This window comes from Lutjanus erythropterus, chromosome 5 (assembly GCF_056507025.1).
Source record: "Lutjanus erythropterus isolate fLutEry1 chromosome 5, fLutEry1.hap2, whole genome shotgun sequence".
In the NCBI taxonomy this organism is placed as follows: Eukaryota; Metazoa; Chordata; class Actinopteri; order Lutjaniformes; family Lutjanidae; genus Lutjanus; species Lutjanus erythropterus.
In genome coordinates, this window is record NC_139321.1 from 3,699,677 (window position 1) to 3,721,465 (window position 21,789).

At 40.0% G+C, this 21,789-nt stretch overlaps 1 protein-coding gene across 1 annotated transcript; it reads left to right on the top strand.

Moving 5' to 3' along the window:
* The first annotated feature begins 390 nt into the window (after positions 1–390).
* On the top strand, positions 391–10,715 carry rnf103 (ring finger protein 103). Its single transcript, XM_084718567.1, has 7 exons — positions 391–1,186; positions 4,118–4,269; positions 5,541–5,656; positions 6,652–7,074; positions 7,260–7,392; positions 8,028–8,114; positions 9,495–10,715. Exons 1-7 carry the CDS (start codon positions 961–963, stop codon positions 10,419–10,421), a joined length of 2,064 nt encoding a protein of 687 aa, XP_084574693.1. The 5' UTR covers positions 391–960; the 3' UTR covers positions 10,422–10,715.
* The last annotated feature ends 11,074 nt before the right edge of the window (positions 10,716–21,789 follow it).

Below are 21,789 nucleotides of genomic sequence, written 5' to 3' on the forward strand. Positions count from 1 at the left end.
TATCGCATCATGGAAATGTGACAGGGCAAAAATGGGTTTGTTGTCTGAGGGCAACATGGTACCATAGAGGGTTAAGACTTTTTAATGAAGTAAATGATGCTCTGCCTTCCTGGAATTTCTGAGATATTTTTTCATTAAAATTTTTTTCCTTTTTTCTTAATTTATGAGACATTTTTCATGTAAAAAATCAACAGTTATTTCTGAGATTTTTTTTCATGTTTTAAAAAAGACTTTATTTTTTCTGAAATTATGAAATGAGACTTTTCTTACTTTCTGAAAATAGTTTTTCATGTGTGAAACTGATCTCATGACTTCAGAAGAAAATATTTTCTGTTCTCAAGTGAATGCAAGAAGTTTCATAACACTTCAGCTCTTTAAGGCTTTTATTTTGTAGCTTGTTTACATGAAGTGCGAGGTGGAGCCGGACGTGACGTCAGCTCCACTGTGTCCACCAGCTGATCGGAGCACAAACAGATCGGTGGGGTCATTATTATTCCAGTGGTCCTGTGATGTAGAGAACATCTGGAGCCACAGCTGCAGTCCGCCTCACGCGCCGCTCACATACAGCGGGAATCTTGCGGCAGCGCGTGCAGCGGGGGGCTCGAGCTCTGCGCGGCCTGTTTGTTGTGGTTCGTCCATCACGACAGGCCGAGCTGTGATGCTAAGCTAATCGGCTAGCAGGATCCTGACTGTAGAGCGGTGGTCGGTGGTGGTGGTGGTTGGAGGAGGTGGAGGGCCGGGGAATGTTCCCAGCCTCACTCCGTCAGAAGATGGAGGAGTGACGGCGGACACAGAGTTCATAATCAGCTCATAGCGGCTGTGACGGGAGCTTATGTAGCCTGTGCAGTAGTGTCAGACAGACAGACGGACAGACAGGTAGCCCCTGACAGACAGATACACAGACAGACAGACAGACAGTGTGCTCTCTCCCTCTCAGCAGCGCTCCGTCGGGCTGGAAAGATGTGGCTGAAGCTCTTCTTCCTCCTCCTCTACTTCACCGTGCTCTTCATGCTGGCCCGGATCTTCGAGGCGGTGGTCTGGTACGAGACCGGCATGTTCGCCACCCAGCTGGTGGATCCGGTCACCCTCAGCTACAAGAAGCTCAAGACCATCCTGGAGTGTCGGGGGCTGGGCTACTCCGGACTGGCTGAGAAGAAGGATGTCAGCGAGCTGGTGGAGAAATCAGGTAACGCTCAGGGGCCCCTGAGACCCCTGAGGCCCTCTGGGAAATGATATTTGTATTTAGATGAAGTTCAGATTTACATAAGTTTGCACATCAGCACACAGTGATGAGTCATGGTTTAGTCTCTGAACCAGGATGTTCAATTCTACAACAATAATAATCTTATACAATACAGCAAAAATATTATTTGTCACATAAAAGAATAAACATTTAAAGACACACAACTCATCTTTCTTAGAAATTATTTATTTTCAAATTAACTGGCTTATTAATTAAATGAACAGAATCAACAGATACATCGCATGTTTTATTGCATTTAATAAGTGCCCTACAAAGGAAACCTCCCAGAGTGCAGAACTGAGAGAAATTACTTAAAAGTTTTCTTGTTGTCGAGCCAAAATAGTTGCAGGCAGATAATTGGATATGTGGCAGTTTTATTCCTTTATATCAGATTATTCTTTCTGCATATTAATCTTGACCTCTGATCTGACCTTTGACACTTAGTTGGAAGTTCCTGTATTCTGCCTTTGCAGTGTTTACCAATAATATTGGGTCATACCAAAGCAAATGACGGTAACTTCCATTTCATCTGAACACTTCCTCCTATGTTGATCCACATAAAAGACTAAATCCACAGCACCATTCTGAAAAGTTCTAACAGTTTTCTTAAACACAAGAACGGCAGTACAGAAAAAATATCAGAAGTGTCCAAAATAGATGCAGAATAACTTGAAAACACCAAACTGTTATATTCTCCCATCCATTACAAATATCACATAAAATACATGTCTGTCCATTTTAAGTGATCCAACTGTATTTTAAATGATTAACTTAAAGTAATACATTACAAATGAACTGAAAATGCCTGTATGTATGCCTTCTAATTCACTCTAAATCAGTTTACTTATATTACTGTTATTTTTTAAACTATTTTTGAATTAACTTAAATTATTTACTTAATTATTTTCTTAACTTTTTAACCAAAAATAAATGAATTGCATTTAGGCTCCTACGGTGACTCAAGAAAATTCCTAATAACATATTTTCCAGCTGCCAGCAGTCACATTCATTAAGAACAAATGTGCAAAGCCCCCACTGGGCTTGTCACAAAGATTTAGGTCTTTAATTACACTTTTCCATTTTTTTTCACCAAGCCAAATGTCCAAATGTTCTGATTCAGACGCATCGGTTGTGGACTCGGTGCAAGTTATTGCATCTCATTTCATTTGAGAGCTCGCTGAAGTTTGTCTTGTGAGATGTCACGGCAGAACGAGTGCGCTGGTTGAGACGCCGCACTGTGAGTTTATTAAGTTCATGTCTTTAGATTTATCATTGAAAAGCCTGACTCACATGTGAGGGCTGATCTGTCAAAATGTCCACAGCAGGTCTTATACAGCCCAGATACTGATGGACAGTGTGTGAGCAAAGCAACATAATCTCTCATCCTTGAATTTTATTTTTATTGCAAATTAGAAAATTGTTCTATAAAACGTAACATTGAGGGGACATAATATTTAAGATATCGTCACAAAACACAACATCTGTGTTCAACAAAATAAGCATAAAGGGAAAAGTTTTCATTTGCATGACTGGCATCCACACCATCGCTGTTTGTTTCAGCTGTGAGTCATGGAACTGATGTTGTTGTGCGATAATATGGGCGCGTCATCAGGATCAGGATACTTATCAGCAGTATACGTACCAGCATCAGTCCACTCAGTGTCTCTGAGCTGTTTCTCAACTGAACGTCCTGAACATTTTGTATATTTGATATTTCAATAGCATTGTCACAATAACTACCTTTGTTTGACAATATATTGTCACAGAAATAACTGCATAAACAATATTATGCCAGTGATATAATGATGATATAAAAGCAAAATAATAAAAGTACACTGTTTCAACAAACCTTTAATTCTTAAGAATATTCAGACATTGTAATTGAAATGTTAAGAAATATAACAATATTCTAAATAATTTAAAACATAAATAATGGCCACCACAGTCAATCACACAGGTTTTGATAGAATATCTTTTGTTTTCCAAATAAATCTGATCAATTTATTGATACATTTGCAAACAGAGGTGTGTGCTCTCAGTTTTGAACCTTTAGACCTTTCTGTGTTTTAATCAAGAAACTCAAGAAAAATAACTTCAGGAGGCTGCAGCTGTTATTTCAGTGTGTCTGATACATATTTAATCAGTATGTAGGTGAATATAAGTATGGGATCAGACTCGGATTGGGATCAAGGCAGAAAAAACTTGAAAATAAACATTCATCCAAGTGAAGTAACAAGAAGAAAAACAAATTTTTCCGCCAGAGTTTTAACTGATTCAATAAAGTCGGTTAAAACTACATTCATTCATTTTATTCTACTTAAAAACCAACCCGAGTCCTTTGTTAGCTCAGTGTTTCTGCAGCGTTACAGCCAGAGCCAGTGACAGTATGAGGAGAGAGAGAGACAGAACACACGCTGGTGAGTGAGAGACAGCTGGACAGAAGGAGAGACGTGTGAATACGAAACCCAAGTTAATCAGATACCACATAAAATTCAAGGCACCACTATCTGTCTGTCATAGCGTGACTGATGCCAGCGTCAGATGGACGGAGCACTTCATGGACGTATGTGGTTGGAGCAGCAGTGAGGACAGACAGAGGGTGGATGTCTTTGATGCGGGAGGACATACATGCATATACGTGCACTGTCATCCTTATTCACCTGTCCTTCACTGCTCACACTGGCAGCAGGTGGGGGCAGGGGGTGGATGAATGATCGGTTCTTTACAGATTTTGCATGGTGTTTAAAGGAAGAAATTTATGTGTTACATTAGTTTGGTAGGAAATGTAATATATTTCTTTAAGGGGTTGGGACTGGGGCCGGGTAGATAAGTCATAAACCCTTTTCATATGACGACACTTTTATTCCCCCACAGGAGAGCTGACCCAGGGGGAGCTGTACTCAGCCATCAAGAAAGAGAAGGAGCAGACGGAGGCTGGAGATGCCAGCACCACCACACACTTCAGTGGAGAGATGCACTTCTATGAACTGGTGGAGGACACCAAAGATGGGATCTGGCTGGTTCAGGTAAAAGCACTTAATAACAACATATTAATGTTGTCAATACTGGTGTAAATGCACGTGTAAAGACCCGTGATCAGATGTAATTATACAGATACTCTTGATATTTGCTAGAACTGTGACAGAACTGTGACACAGACAGGCAGAATTCTGTGGCAAATTAAGGATCCATACAAGAGCCAGACTCTCCATTGAACGTGCACATGAGACGTCTGTGCCTGCAGTCTGTCCCGAGGGTCACACAGGCACATAAGTGCAGGGGGTTGAGGGATCGTTTAACTGTTTGTTGCCAACACAAACTAACCAGCTGACAGACACATCCAGCAAACACAACAGCATGACGCTCTTGTTTTTTTAACCCAGATTTATCCCTCGGGCTTTTTTCAATCTTTACCTTCCCTAAGCCGACACTTTTTCAGTTTATTTAACCTCATCTGTTATTCAGTGAGCGTCAGTATGAACTGTCTTTGTTTGGGTTTTGTCGGTCTGATCAATAATCAGTAATGTTCTGATTGGTGGCTGAAAATAACTGCTTATTAAAGTGAATCATTTCAGCAGCTATGAAAGGGAAGCTGACATGATCAGATGGATCAGATTTGTTTTGTTTTTTTAAACTTTCTGTCATTTAATGACTCTCAGCACCTGACGATTAGTTTTGATCCGATTTTAGAGGTGCACAATGCAATTATAAAGTGATTATTGATTCATCAAGTTTTTGATTTCTATACATGATTTATTTTTCTCATTGTGTGACTACTTGCTACTTTTAACACAACACATTTTTAATGATCCATAATCGATTTATTAGACACAGCTTGCATACAGTGTGGCTCTTGTCCAGGTCCCTTTTCCCTTCAACTTCACAGAATCCCAAATTTTACTATACACCAACTTTGAGGACAGAAGTGCTGATTATATCCACCTACAGCTGTTTGCACTTAACCATCCTCACCAAAACTCACCCAAACATAAATATGATGTACACGTTTTCATCCGTTATGTTTCACCATCCAATTGGTTCAGCTGTAAGGTTGTCATAGTGTTGACAGTTGGGATTTAAATTTGTGCTTCTTGACTTTTCTTCATCAATTCATATTCTTTTTTTCTTTCAACAGAGAATCTTAACGTGTAAGAATATTTTTTTCCCCCACTTGTATTAAATGAGGCACATATAAAGTAGTAGGAAGAAGAGACGTCAGAAGGGGTTTCATGTCTCTGGACAGATCTGTCCTGTATTAACCTGTCTGACCCCGTCATGTCCCTGTGTGTCCCTGCAGGTCATTGCCCAGGACAGGGAAGCTCTGCTCAGTCAGGCCAACTGGGGGAAGATGGTGCAGAAAGTGTCCCAGTTTGGGATCAGAACTGGAACCTTCAATTGCTCCAATGACTACAGGTAGGAACCCGGACCAGCCTGAAACGACCTGGGACTTTCTATTAATACCATTTTATATCAGATGAGTGCATCAGGTCCATGTTTAGAACATCACTGATGTGCAGCATTTTATTTAGAAAGAGCACTGATACCAGAAATCTACCAGGGACAGAATATCATAAATGCTTTTCAGTATAATGACGTCCATAATAACCAGGGCTCAACAAGAAGGAATGTGTGCTTGCAAGTAAAATGCCATGTCAGGTTAGTAAATCTACCAACTCACTTGGTAAAAAAAAAAGAATTAAACTATTTTGACAGTTGATTGACGGTTTAAATAATTTTTCATGCAAAACTGGCAGCCAATGGTATTTTCACCCTCTTAAATGTGGAAATATCCTGTTTTTCTCAATTTATATTAATTAATTTATATTAGGCTGAATGTCTTTGAGTTTTTGACTGACAGTACAGGACATTTAAAGACATTTTTCACTATTTTCTGACATTTTATAGACATTGCAGCACTAGATTAAACATGACAATTAACTTTGGTCTTTGTTCATTTGATAACAGCTAATAAATGAAAGTTTGCACAGAGGCAAGTAAAAATGTACTGAGGGTAAGTAGACTTCTGAACCCTGATAACACCCCCAAAAACAACTACAGAGTTGAATCAACAGTTTTGTTGACAATCACAAATGGCTGTTATATTGGCTTTTACTACAATCTGACACTGTCACTCTGTATATAATCAAGTTTCATCTTAAAATGAACTTTATTTACTCTCAGGGTGGAAAAGTCCTTTGTTTTTTTTGCTACTTCCATTTGGTTTTCTTGGCTGTTTGAAAATGAAGAAACATTTGATGTGAATATATACCTGTAGAATTTAGTTTTACCTAGAAAACTCTACTTATAAAGTGTATTTATTATATTTATTAAAATGGTGTAGGTGCCACATATGAGTGTCTTGTAAACTCTGTAATACCAACATGGCGGTTGTCTGTTCTGTCCTCCAGGTCATGTATCAAACGCGGCTGGCAGCGCTCCACTCTCATCATGTCTGTTCCTCAGACTTCAGCATCAAAGGGCAAAGTCATGCTGAAGGAATACGACGGCCGTCGCATCGAAACTGAGCACATCTTCCGCTGGATGACCTCACACGTAGCTCATCGAATCAAAACCCTGCGTCGCTCTGAGCAGCTGCTGGAGGAGTGGCGCGCTGACCCGGCCCACCCGGTCAAGATGTTTCTGTTCGCCCGTCTGTCCCAGCCGCCCGCCTTCTTCTCCTCGCTGTCCATCAAGTTCACCGGCAGGATCGAGTTCATCTACGTGGACGTACGTCACTGGGACAACCACAGCAGCCTATCAGAGATCGGCGTGACACAGAGCCCCGCCTACATCCTCAAGATGCCTGAGGGAATTTATCGCTATGGCAACAGGTGATGCTTGAACACAGAAATTATAATGATACACAAATGCAATTCTTTTTTTTTAAATGTTTAATTGTTGTAATCCTGTTTATTCTTTCCTCATTTCCTCTCCCTTACTCCTACCTCCTCTCCTCTCCTCTCCTCCACTCCTGCTCGTTTCCTTCCCTCCTCTCCTCCTCCTCTCCTCTCTGCAGTACGGGGGAGTTCCTGTCCCTGGCAGCTATGGACACTTTCCTGCGTTCAGTCCAGCCGGAGGTCAATGATCTGTTTGTCCTCAGTCTGGTCCTGATCAACCTGCTGGCCTGGATGGATCTCTTCATTACACAGGTCACTGTCTGTTATTCCAGTAGACACAGTGGTGCAGTTACTCCTGTACTCAAATACAGATTTGAGATACTTTTACTTTACTTGTGTATTTTAATAATGTAAAGAATAACAGTAAAAGGTGCAATTTAATTTCACAAAATCATCAGATTAAATAGAAGTTACTGCCTTTTACTTTTGTATGACCAAATATTTCTTGGTGAGCTCTGCAAAGGCAGAATACAGGAACTTCCAAATAAGGTCAAAAGTCAAACCAGAGGTAGAAAAAATAACCTGATATGAATCTATAAAACTGCCACATATCCAATTATTAATTTACTGCCCTTTTGCTTTGCTGGACAGAGTAATGAACCCTCAAAAGAGCCATTTTGCACAATGACTGCTTTTACTTTTGATACTTCTAGTACATTTTGGTGATAATATTTTTATGGTTACTACTGGAAGTCAAATGTTGAATGAAGTACAGTTTTTTCTACACTGTGATTTTGCTATTTTTATTTCAGGAGAAGATCTGAGTCGTTCTTTCACCATTGATTAGACCCTCACAGACAGTGCTGGAGAGGGAAAATAGAGAGATACAGTGAGTTTTGTATTTATTGTTCAGTTTATTTTTAACTTGTATTCATTTTTCTGGACAGGGTGCAACAGTGAAACGATTCGTAGTTCTGATCCGAACACTTGGAACCTACAACTCCATACTGCTGGTGTCCTGGCTGCCTGTTCTGGTAGGAAATCATCTCACACTGCGCTCACTGCACTTCACCAACAGTCTCCTCAATTCTGCCTCCTGGTGGCAAATATTGGCTTTAAAAAGAGCACAGTTTAGATCTGCTCTATTTGAAAAGGCGCTATACAAATAAAGTCGAACTGAATTATATTGAAAATCAACAAACACTTTATGTATTCAACAGAGTTATTTTCCACCACTGCCTTTCTCTGTGCCGTTGTCACAGCATGGGTAAAATTATTAGTCTTTACTGAAGACTCATTCATACACAAACATTCATATTTAAAACAGTTTTCATATTAAAAATACATGCTTAGATGTGATCTTTTATGTTATTAAAGCAGTGGTTTTGCATATTGAAGCCCATTAACAACCACTGACTTACACCCTCTGTTAGAGCATCGTTTCCTAAAGAAAGTGGGTATATTTCACTTTTATAATATTTTGCTGAACTTAAAAGTTTTCAAAATAAAATATTCAGGTGGTTCACACACCTTAAAATTCAGTCCTTCACCCACATAGCTACATATCCACATTTTGATGTTATTAAATGTTTATTCAAACGTACATATATTACATTTTTGACCCGCTCTCAGAGTGTCTGTATCTGCACAGACCCTGCACCTCCTCTGCCAGACTCTTTGCTTCTTTTCACATCATTTTGTTGTTGTTCAAGATGTTTCTGCATCTCAGCCTGCTTGCAGTAGAGTGTAGTTCCTAGCCAATGGAAAGCATGCATGTTTTGTGTTTGGGACTCTATAAGAAATGTAATGAACAGCGATTATGTTGCATTCTCAGTCTCTCTCCTCTGCTCTGAGTGTGAGAGCTGCTGAAAGAGTTTTATACACCCACACACACACACAGAGCAGACTGAGGACTTTAAGCTGTGTTCACACAAAATTTAGCCTTGTACAGAGGTGTGGCCATGTTTGCCTTGTGCTTTAGCCCTCCCTCTCTTAATTCATACTCTAAGTCTCTCACCCTCTTGTTCAACGAGCCGGGGCCAACTCTGAATGTTGCGTTAACAAAAAATATGATATGATTTAGAAGTCCAGCAGCTCCAAGTAGATAGCAACGTCAGTCAATATCACTATTTTTAACTAAAACTTTTAAAGCTTTTAAAGTTTTTTGCCTTGGGACAGGCTTGTCCCAAGACACATTATGTCCTCAGATGGTGACCCATGTTGTGTTTCACTTCAGGACTCGTCACCAAGAATGCAGGTTTTTCTGAGGGAAGAGTGGATAGTGTAAGAAGGGTGTACTTAATAAAGTGGCTAATGAATATATGCAGCTATAGATTAACCGTACTGTTGTTATGTGAACTGAGGGCAGGGTTGAATTGATCTGTGATCACTAATCAGTGATTGATCCCCCCCAGGCTCTCCTGCAGCTGCCCTATCTGGACTCTCTGTACGGCTACAGTCTGAAGCTGCTGCGTTACGCTGACACCACCACGCTGGCCAGCCTGGTCCGAGCTGACTGGACCTTCTACTCCTCCCACCCTGCTCTCTTCCTGTCCACTTACCTGGCCCACGGCCTGCTGGTCGACTACTTTGAGAAGAAGCGCCGCTGTGGCGTCAGGAGCCAGGAGGACAGCACCACCAACCTGGAGTGGCTGGCCAGTCTGTGGGACTGGTACACCTCCTATCTGCTCCACCCAATCACATCGCTGCAGCAGGTCCCATCTGACCACTCAGACTGGGAGGATGATCCCAACTTCTTGTTTGAGCGTTTGGCGTTCCCTGATCTCTGGCTCCGCCCGCTAGTCAACATGGACTACATGAAAGCCCTGCCCACCTGGAGGTTCAGAGCCGTGGGTCAGCACAGGAGGGACGGCTCTGACGAAGAGACGGACAGTTCACAGTCGGACACAGAGACAGACACAGAGAGTAAGGAGCAGACGGACACCAGGCCCAAGAGATCAGCGTGCGCCCAGGACAGCAGAACACAGGACCATGCTGCTGCCGCATCGTCATTATCCTGCTGTCGCCATGGGAACGGAAGCTCACCACCAGCTGACAGGGCAGCGGAGGACGGCGGCCTCTCTAACCATCAGCACTGTGATTGGTCGGTGTGGCCGTGTGGCGTGCTGCATTGCTCAGAGTGTGTGGTGTGCTTGGAGAACTTCGTGAACGAGGAGCTGCTGATGGCTCTGCCCTGTGGCCACGCCTTCCACCAGCAGTGCATCGTGGTGTGGCTGGCAGCGGGCAGACACTGCTGCCCCGTGTGCCGCTGGCCCAGCTACAAGAAGAAACAGCAGAGAGCCGCTCAGACCAGCTCCACCGAACACACGCTGCAGGACTGATGAGCCCCTCTCACCTTCATGTCTCCTCTCACTGTTCACTCAGACCGTCTGTGATGATCACCGCAGACCGCTCGGCTGGAGTCGGCTCTGTGGAGGGATGAAGTAGAAAACACTGTCAGTCGGTTTGATCGGGACTGATGTTCATTCCTGTTGAAGGCAACGTGCAGCCATCATGGCTGACAGATAAAGCGCAGTCACCGTGGTGTCTGTACGGAGAGGACAGTGATTCACACAGTAACCACACAGTAGCTGTAGTCACAGTAACCTCCATAGTGCAATAAAAACATCTTTCTAGTTTTGCTTTTTTCCACGACTGTCAGTTCAGCCCTTGAATCTTTAGAGTAACACTTCTGTCACAGGCTGTGTGACAACAAGCTACTTACGACTACATCAAAATCAGTTCTTCGATGCATCGCATTTGTCTCTTGAAAGATTGCACAAAAGTCAGTAATCAGACATTTAAAACCTAAATTCCAACAGACCACTTGAAACATTTTTTTTAGAACGAGGCTGTAGGCCTTTTACAGCAGAACCAATTGGACGGTGCAACCTAACAGCGGGAAACCTGTCTGTTCTAAAGTTGGCTACTTCTTGAGTTTTGGTGAGGATGACTTAGCATTAGAAGCCAAAAGGGACCTTTGTATGTAAGCTGTGTCTAACTCAACTAATTAGATTAGATTATCATTACAAATATGCTGTTAAAAGTAGCAAGTAGTCATACAAAGAGAAAAATAAATCCTGTTTATCAAAAAGTTTGATGCATCGATAATCGTTTTATAATCATATCAAAAACGCCTGAATCAGAATCAAATTGAATCGTGAGGTGCCAAGAGATTCCCAACACGTTCTCTCTCTCCTCCATCCTGTATCATGAGTGCAAAAAGTGCAAAAAGCTCCATGTTTGTGTTGTAATTCAAATGTTTTCAGAGAGCTGGAGAGTCTATTGTATCTTCTGGTCAGTACAGGAAAGATGTACGATACTATTCAAATGAAATACTGAGCATTTCTGGTTCTGAAGGTATTGACGTGACCCCAGCGACTCCCGAGAATGTTCATTTTCACGCAACTTAACTATTTATTTTAATCATCCAGAGTTGTAAACCTCGTCTTTATGAGGATACAGCTTGGAAGGGATGCATCATAATGCCCACCTTTTTGTTGTTGCTGTTCGTTTTTTGTTGTTATTTATTCCGCCTTTTGTGCAAGGGAAACAAAGAAATCTTCATTATAACTTTACTGTTATAAAGTCATTCATCACACTATCTTTGAATGAACACGTCATACCAGAGTCGTGTCCTGCCTGTGGCCTCCTCTCTGAATCAGCAGCTACTGTCGAGTCCAACCTAAATAACCAACACTACATTAAATGAGGGCAACACAACAAATGAACATCAGTGGATGTCATCTCATAAGTAACTAATCACTGAGCTGTATTAGATCTCCAGCCATGTGTCTTCTGTCACTGTAGCTCCCTGTTTCAAACCAACTAGTCTGATGTTCAGTAAACCGCAGAGGATGACGGGCTTTAATCAGAAGATCTGCGCTGATGTGATTAAGATGTGCAAACAATATCTGTCACATTACAGACTGCTCTCACACTCACACACACACAGATCTGCTGCTGCTGGCGTTTTATTCATCAAAACCAACTCTGAGCTGAAGCAGAGGAGCGAGTCTAACCAGTTCAAACTGCTCACTGGCATCATTTGCCTTCATCACATTAGTTCAGTGGTTCTCAAACTGTGTGGGGTGTAGAGCAACTGCAGATGGAGCGTAAACGACCAGGAAACAAATTAATTTAAATGTATTAATTATTAGTTTTTTTATTAGTTGCTTCTCTGATCATTGTTAAATCATTGATTAAAGATGGGGTCTGAACTTTCTGCAGCTTCTGAAGTTGAGACATGCCAGAAAAAAGTTTGAGAACCACTGCATCAGTCTGTGAGCTCTAAGTTTCAGAGAGACATAGTATAATATACATGAAAGAGTCCTTAAAGGGATAGTTCACCCAAAAAGGTTGTTTTTTTCATTAAAAAAAAAAAAAAAAACACTGCTGGAGTTTCACAGGAAAACAGTGTTGCAGAATCTCCCAAACAAGAAAAGTGAAAGGTGACCAGTTTTCAAACATAAAAAACAAGAATGCATGCACATTTGCTTTGCACGTACATTTCCTCCTAATCTGGTCACATTTCACTTAAATTATTTGGGAGATTTTTCATTCACGTTTGGGTGAAATGTCCCTTTAAGACTGTGTTTGAGCCAACACAAGATAAACAACAGCTCATTCACCAGAATGCTGAACTACTTCAGCAGCTCTCAGCACACAAATGTTGTGACATGTTTTTGACACAAGTCGTGCATTTTTAAAGTTAGACTATAAAAACACGCCAAACAGATTCATGAGCTCCACCAGCAGCCTGAGGCCACACCCACAACAGTCAGTGTCACAGGGTGTATCCAGTGTCCGAAAAAAAAAAAAAACAGGTCAAGCTGCACTAAGTAATGCTCTATCTCAGGGGTCTGCAACCTGTACAATCAAAGGAGCCATTTTGGGTCAAAAAAGAGAAAAAAAAATCTGTCTGGAGCCGCAATTATTAAATTCACCGTTTTCCTTTAAGACTTTTTTTTTTATTTGGCATCCATATATTCATATGGAGACTCAAGAAGACAAAACACTGTCAAATTTAGAGGAAAAGGCACCAAGCCATAGACCCAGGCTGATTTTAGTTATTGAAATATTAAAAAAAAAAAAAAAATCTTTTTTTTTTTGATAAACTTGAATCTTTGAGTTTTAGAAACTCAAAAAAAAATCTCTTTATTTTGGTGCCCGAAAATTAAATGTTTTTAATTGAAAATATTACAGTTTTAACCACCATTCATTTTCACTTGAATGAATTTACTCTATAATTTCTACATGCAATTTTTTGGGGGTTTCTAAAAGTCAAAGATTTAAGTTTATCTAAAGAAGTAAATAAGAAGGAGATAAGAAGTAAATCATCTCATCAAAAGATTAGTAGTTGGCAAAACTTTTTCAAGACTTACGAGTTTGGGTTGGGCTCAGAACTCAATCTGTTGCAGTCTCAACTTTTTCACAGACCTACAGCAATGATAAATGAAAATTAAAATGTAAAAAAATAAAAAATAACTGTGAGCCACTGAAGAGCCAGATGTGGCTCCTGAGCTGCAGGTTGCAGACCCTCACTCTGTCTGAACAGCTGGTCAGACAGAGTGATGTCAAAGGTGACAAATCCACTGAGAATCATTATACATTATTATTATTATAACTCTGCAGTTGCTCTCAGCTCTTCTAGTTTTTCTTTTTAATGTAAACTCTGCTCTCATTGACTTCACCTCCAGCAGCTCAGTGAAACAGCTGATAAACCTGTGGACCACCTGTCCACCAGCAGACAGAACACACACTCAGAAATTTCCTCCACAATGAAAACAGAGCGACACTGAATATTGGACTTGGGGATATTTTAACATCTGGAATTTGAGGTTTTGTAGTCCATTCAAACACGCTGTTAGCCCTTCAGCAGCTGTACAGTTAGAATCTGACTGGCCGGTCCTGCTGCTGCCGCCGACGTCCTCTGGCAAAAGCTACAGAAGCATCTCCTCTGTATTATACTGCCTGAGGTTTAGGTTACAGGTGACACTCACACATGCCTTGCTAATAATCTCATTGTGTCTAAACTTCTCCCTGTGGAGCTGCCGGCAGACCGTTTCTTTACCCTGCATTGTTTTAAAAGAAAATCCAGATTTAAAATGTCCAAAACAAACTGTAACTTCTCAACTTTTACAGGTGCTTAACTGTAATCACTCAGCTCCTCCCTGTCCTCTTTCTGTGTGTGAAGGGCAAGAAGAGAAACATTCTATGTAGATCAGTAACACTTATCAAAAATAAAACAAGTGTTTCAGAGCTTTGTGTCATTTCTTTTGTCATCATTCGGGGTGATAAGAGTCTGAGAAGGTGGTCCAGACCTTTGGTGGATTTTAGAGGCAGGAAGTTCAAAAGTTTCTTCCAAAAAAAAGTAAGACATGGGAGAGATTTCGTAAGTTGATTCCAGCATTTTAAAGGTCCGCTGTGTAAGATTTAGGGCAGGGGGCTGCAACCTTTTTGGTCAGAAGAGCCATTTTTGGCCAGAAGAGAAAAAAAATCTGACTGGAGCCACAATTATTAAATTTTCTGTTTTCTGAGCCATGGACACAAGCAATGATTCATACTTTAGTTATTCAAATATTGAAAAAATAATAATTTGGTTTATAGGCTCCATATTTTTACACTGTTAAAAACAGAGACGACTCAAACTCCAAGGCAACATACTGCAGTAGATTTTTGAGTTTTGAGCCCAACTCAAACTGGAAATAAACTCAAAAAAGTTTTGCCAACCTATAATCTTTAGTTGAGATTATTTACTTTTCATTTTTTGGATAACCTTGAATTTTAAAAATTTGGTCACAGTGAGCTGTGAACCTGAGTTGTCATTATTTTGGTGCCTGAAAATGAAATGATTTTAATTGAAAATATTACAATTTTAACCGTCATTCACTTTTATTTGAATTTACTTTATAATACCTAAATGCATTTTATAGAGTTTCTTGAACTCAAAGATTTTAGTAAATCTAAAGAAGTAAATAAGAAGAAGATAAGAAGTAAATTATGTCAAAAGATTTGTAGTCAGCAAAACTTTTCAAGACTTATGAGCCTGAATCAGGCTCAAAACTCAACTTAGTGTAAAATCACCTGAATATAAGGATTGTTGTGTTTTCGTTACCTTAGAATGGGAGAGGCTCCTCCTCCATTGAGACCGCCATGTTGCACCGCCATGTTTCTACAGCAGCCCAGAGTGGACAAACCAAACTCTGGCTTTAGATACGGCCTTACGCGTTTCTCCTCCGTAGGTTCTCCTACACACTGGGAGGGAGAAGGTGAGGTGAAGGTAGATGCCAGTAAATCAAACACACTGGTCCTTAACATATGAATATTAGGCTAACAGAAATAAATAAATCAGTAGAGGCTACATCTTTAAAGCATCTCTGTGTCAAAATATAGTCTGTAACTGAGCTGACACTTTTGTTTTATTACCAAATTAGTTCATGTTTTATTATTATTATGTGTTCTATTATTGAACTAAGAAAATGCCTTGTTAAGAATTTAAATCTCTCACCTTGGCTGAGATAAGAGCAGCAGCACATGGAGGTATTTCAAACCAGACACCTCACAGAGGACAGACCAACGTCAGCCTGCAGCAGGACGCCCACTCAGACATCAAGAGTCTGACATGGACAGGTGGTAAAGGTTCACTTCTGGAACCTCGGACCCTAAAACTGAACGAGATTTTAGATTAGTGGGACAAAGGAAAATTGATTACTGAAGCACAGCAACACTGCTGAAACATGAAATAAACATTTTTGTACTGACATATCACAAGTTGACTCTTAGAAAAGTAAAGTTGAGAGATTCACTTACCATCGAGTTCTATCAAAGCCTGCTCAGAAAAAAAGAGCAGGAAACAACAGAAGGACAAATTACAGTAAAACTAAGACGCATGCAAAAGACACTAGAACATAGTACAAATAAGATAAAACAGTAAAGAGATAAGAACAGGAAAACAAAAAAGGACAAAAAGAATAAATGAGTATAGAGATAGAAGAATGCAAACATTACATGGTGTTGTCTAGTCAATACAAATAAATAAATAAATAAATAAATAAGTAAGAGGAATGAATGATTACATACAAATAAGAGAATAAGATTGAAATATATTAAAAAGAGATGATATCAGGATGTACTGTAGTACACTATAGTGGTGTGTACTAACACTAGTGTATGACGTCATCTAGTTGAGTACTGAACACAATTTGAATTAATATCCAAACCTTTCATCAGGAGCCAATCATTTGATCTGATCACAAATGGGCCAATGAAAACATTGAAACAAAACATATGGACGGAAAATAAAACAAAATGCTGCTGCAGCACACATTTGGAGTAAGGAGGTCAATGACATTAATCGATTAATTTCTGTTAAGAATTTAACCAATTAAAAATGTATTCATGGATATTTAATCAATGGCAGTAATGAACATGGCAGTAACTGCACCTGTTCGGTCTGGCAGAGCTATTTGATGAATAAGGAAAATTTAACTTAGATTAAAATGAGAAAAAAAGACAAAAAACATGGTTTGTATTTTAGAGATTGTTGATTATGGAAAATGCACAACATCTGCCACCCTAGTTTGGAGAGCTGACTGTGACGGACAAAAGTAACTAATACTCTGAGTAGTTTTTGTGATGAATACGTTGTACTTTTACTTAAGTATATTTCTAACAGCAGTACTTTAACTTTTTTCTAACTGAGTAGCTGTATTGATTGCTTGCAAATGACAGGTGTGTTATATTGATAACTGACTGCAAATAAATAATGACCACAAATATAAACGGAAACTGATCGAAGCAGCTGATTCACCCTGATAAAAACAATCCAACAGTAAAAACCCACCTGGAGTTATTTCTCGTTTTCTAATAATAATAATAATAATAATATATTGAGATTTAAGTTTGTCTTTCTCCTGCCGTCGCCATTAGCGCGTTTTGTTTGAATACTGCGCGTGTTACAGAGCGCACCTGGATGACGTATTTCCGCTTTTCCGCATCCGTCCCAGTTGAGAGCGGGTACTGTGATTGGTTTCCTTCAGTGAGGAACACACCATTACAGAAAAGAAAAAACAGCAACAGCTGACTTCACAGCTATGCTTCACCTAAAAGTAACGAGTAAGTGAGTAAGTGGAGTGAAAGTCAAAGTTTCCATAAAAATAAATACTCAAGTAAAGTACAGATACTCAAAAAAAATGTACTCAAGTAAATGTACTTCGTTACTGTCCACCACTGACACTGATTAGTTGTAAAAGTATGAAGTATGAGCGCCTCTATAATTGTATTATTAGATTATCTTAAAATGATAACAATCATTCAGACTTTGAATATTTAGATTTTTCTTTGTCCCTTTTCAAATAACATAATATTTAATTGTGCTGATTCTGATGTAAATCTGTTAATATTGGGGTTTTTTTCTGCTGGGGGGGATTTTTATGTTCTCCCTGTTTCTGCTCAGACTGAATAAATTAAATGCATTTCCGGTGTCAGCCAGTAGGTGGTGCACTTTGATGAGCTACATGATCTCATTTAAAGAGATTTTACAGATCCACTCAGGAGGATCCATAATGTTCTGTTTAGTTTTTGATCATTATTTTAAAATTCAATACATTATTCTGACAAAATTTGTCATTATAATTATTTATAGGATCTTTTTTCCCATCATACTGGCTGAAATGTGTTTCCATAGATACCAGTGTTTGGAGATTAGTGAATAACGTGGATTTATCTGTGTGTTTCTCAGTGTTAACAGACTCCAGCCTGCAGTGGAGTTCATACACTTCACTGATAAACCACAGAGTTATAGAGCAACGTGAGGCTTCGTTATCAAATACTTTTTATATCACGTCGACACGTCAGCACATATTCACACATACACACACACTCGCTCTCTGCTCTGATTACACTTTATTTTAATCAGCTGATGATGTGAATGCCGTTATCTCTCTCAGGAGTGAACATCACACACGTCACCAAAAATATGAGCATGTTCAATGAATGCTGCTCTTTTAGCATGTTGTTTATTTTAATCTAATTTAATCTTATTTTAATCTTTATTTTGACAGTTTGTTTCTTGGTCTCTTATACATATTTTAATTTATTTTATTTATTTATTTATTTTTTCAAATATTAAACAGAACTGCACATCTTCATTCAACAGAAGTTTTAGTTTTGGTGCTTTAGTGATGGTTATTCTAGTTTTCAGGATGTGATTCAGAGTAGGTATTTTGCAGCAGCTATAGTGTGCTTGATATAATTTTAGATGAACTGAAAAAAATCTGGAAATCCAATTAAAAATCTCTTTCTGGAAAAAATGTGAACGTCTGCCTTTGATGAACTCACTGTATTAAAACTTGAGAAATTAAGGTTCAACAAATATTTTATCCAAGCCCTTAGCATGGAGGCAACTTGCAGGTTCAAATTACCAAATGATGTTTGTCATAACTCTTATAGATATTAATTTTGGTCAGAAATTTGTTTTTCCTCTCCTCAAATCTGATGTCGACATGTAAGAAATCTGTACAGTTTATTTGTATGAATATGATCCATAGTGTTTGAAACATATTGAGTACATGGATGAGTAACAGCAAATGGATTTTGTTTTAGTAAGAAAAGAAGTTGCTTTCACTTGAACAGGTTTGTGCATTTTCATTGTAAATAGCAGAGGAAGATGAGGACATGATGAAACCAAACATCTTGACACAGAATCAGGAAATGCATGTGATATTTGTAAATGTACGATCTGATGTCTGCTCAGAAGATGATGATGAAGATTAAGAGGCTACTCTGTGTCATTACTCACTCTGTGGATATGGAGGATGAAACAGCATAAGAAAACCAAACCTGCACGCTGCAGATAAGTTCTGTAATAACATGAATACTGAAGAGTTCATATTGGTTACTATTGTTAAGAAATGTTTTCCAAAAGCACTTCTACACTATAATCCATCTCATGACCCGTGTGAAGGTCGAAGTCATGTATGTGTGAAACTTCTTTTCACCAGGGGGGGCTGTCTGCACGTGTGTTACAGTTCACTTTCATATTGCACATGAACAACTGATGGCAGTGACACACCTTCTACAGTTAAAAATTAAATACGCGTGGAAATAATACGACAGCAGGATAGGATCCATCTGATAGAGGATGTTTAAACTTAATGCTGCTGACTCATCAAAACTGTCAAAGTGAAAAGAAAAAAAAATCTGACAATCATGGCCAATCACATCACTGCTTTCAGAGCCGTCCCCTTCATCCCACACTGACAGATTGGGAGTTTTCCTGCAGCTCAATTATACCATGTTCTCTGCAATCATTAGTCGTCACAGTAATCATCACAAAATGAAATTATTTCTTAAGTTTAATTCAGTTAGATTTAACTTGATTGGATTAGATTGTACTTTCAGAAAAAGTCGCTCAAACTCTGAGAATGACACAAAATTGGCTCTTTAATCTGATAATCATCCACAAATAAAGTGTAATTTTAAAAATAACATTTAAAATTACTGGGAAACACTGCTGTAAATTGTAACCCAAACAGTCTCAATCACATCTCAGCCACATACCCACCTGTATTATAGTCCAGACCAGACACTACTACACAAAAACACTATGAGGCGTGCGGACGTTCCTCCAGTTACCTTTCTAACAAGTGATTAAACACTGTGAAGTAGTCACTGTTTGGTTAGCTCACATGACGCACCTAAGTAAGTAACATGAAAAAAGTCATGTGAAGCACATAACGTTCCGTGCCTTACGATGCTTAATAATGTTCTGGTTTCACATGGAACTCAAATCCCAGTCTCCTGAGTGAAAGTCCTTTGTTTGAGCCCTCCATCCAACCCACCTCCTACACGTGTGGACGTTATCCTTTATGGTACCCTTTCAGCTGCAAAAGGGTACTGTCTGTGTCTGTATGAGTCGCCGAGGGGCACTGAGGGGCAACGGTCTGGTGTTGGTTCTGGGGGTCTGGGGTGGTGGTTGATATCTTCTTTAGATTTAAAGATACTGACCCAGCACTACATTCGTATCAGTAACAAGCAGTTGCTAAAAAAGTGTGATGCAAACTTGCAACTAAGTGTAGGAACCAGACAGAGGGAGCGTGTGGACAGAGGTGTCGACGTGCTGTAAAAACCTTTTCAAAAACTGGCTCAATAAAAAAATATAAAGAAGAAAATTGGCCGAGCCATAGAATAGTGTCTGAGTCTGTATGAGTCGCTGACAGGTGGTGACAAATCTTTGGTAGAATATTGAATCAAACAATAAAAAGTTTGATGTGAACACAAGCACAAGGGTTTCTGTGGTTATTCTGGGGTCTGGTGTTGGTTTGGGGCACTTTTGGGGGTCTGGGGGTGCGAAGGGGAGGGGCTTGTTGATATCTTATTTAAAGCACCTCCACTACATACATGGGAAGTATCAGTGACAATCAGTTGCTCAACAAGTGTGATTCAAACTTGCAGCAGAGAAAAAGAGCTGAAGTGGAGGAACCAGACAGAGAGAGCGTGTGAATATGGACAGAAGAATTGACGTGATATAAAAACTTTTTTTGATAATGAAGCTATGCATACATTCATATAAATATATACAGTATGTGTGTGTGTATATATATATAAGACTATTTAAAATGGTCCCAATAAAAACATGAAAAGAAGGAATCTGAGAACTTTTCACTGACTCTCTGGCAGAGTGTCAAGGTATGAAACTGTTTTTTTAAACCAAAAACGAACATCAATAAAACTTTCCTGAGTAACCAGAAGGAAAGGTTCCCTTCATGCAACGTTTGCTCTCTCTCTCTCTCTCTCTCTCTCTCTCTCTCTCTCTCTCTCTCTGTCTCTCTCTCTGTGTATGTGTGTGTGTGTGTGTGTGTGTGTGTGTGTGAGGCTCCAGCCAGACAGACGCCAGCAGAGTCAGAGGAGCGCGAGCCCATTCAGCTCTCTGTGCTGAAAGCTGCACGCGCTGCTGGGTTACAGACAGACAGAGACGCAGAGGAGAGGAGGACAGGACATGATCCACCAGTGGACAAAATGACTGTTATTAATGTGTGGACAACAGTGAGTGGGTGAGTGAGTGAGGAGACAGCTGGACGTGTTGATACCGGAGCTTCTTCATGACCGGAGCTGAGCTTCACTGAGGATGAGTCGGTACCGGGACAGCATGTAGGGACATGATCGAGTTGGACCAGGTCTACTTTTATTTGTTAAAAACTGTCTGTCTGCTGCCGGGACACTTTTTTTTTTCACTTGAACTCTGTGGGGACATGAAGTTTGTCAGGAATGTGTTGACACTCAGGACTGTCCCCCGTGTCCAGACATTTTCTGTTTCATCCTGTGAATAATCCAGTCAGACTCTGTCCCCTCTGGTTGTCTCGTACGTGTTGTGCAGGACATGTCGGTGTGAGTGCATTTGGCTCCTGAAGAGTTGCCATCCTGTTCATGTGCTGTTCCCTTTATTCTGTCCAGCAGCTGCAGCCACAGCCTGTGCAGCAGCCTGTGTGTGCTCAGTGTGTGTATCAGTGTGGGTTATTCTCAGTGCTGCTATGCAGACTGAGTGGAGCCACGCTCAGACAGCTCCACTGTAACCCTGACTCTGAGGCTCAAGGCCTGGACCGCTCACACAGAGAGAAACCTTCAGAGCTGAGGCGAAGCTCTGCGAGGCTCCATCCAGAGGGACGAGCCCTGCTCAACAGCAGATGTTACACAGCTTTGTGTTCTAAT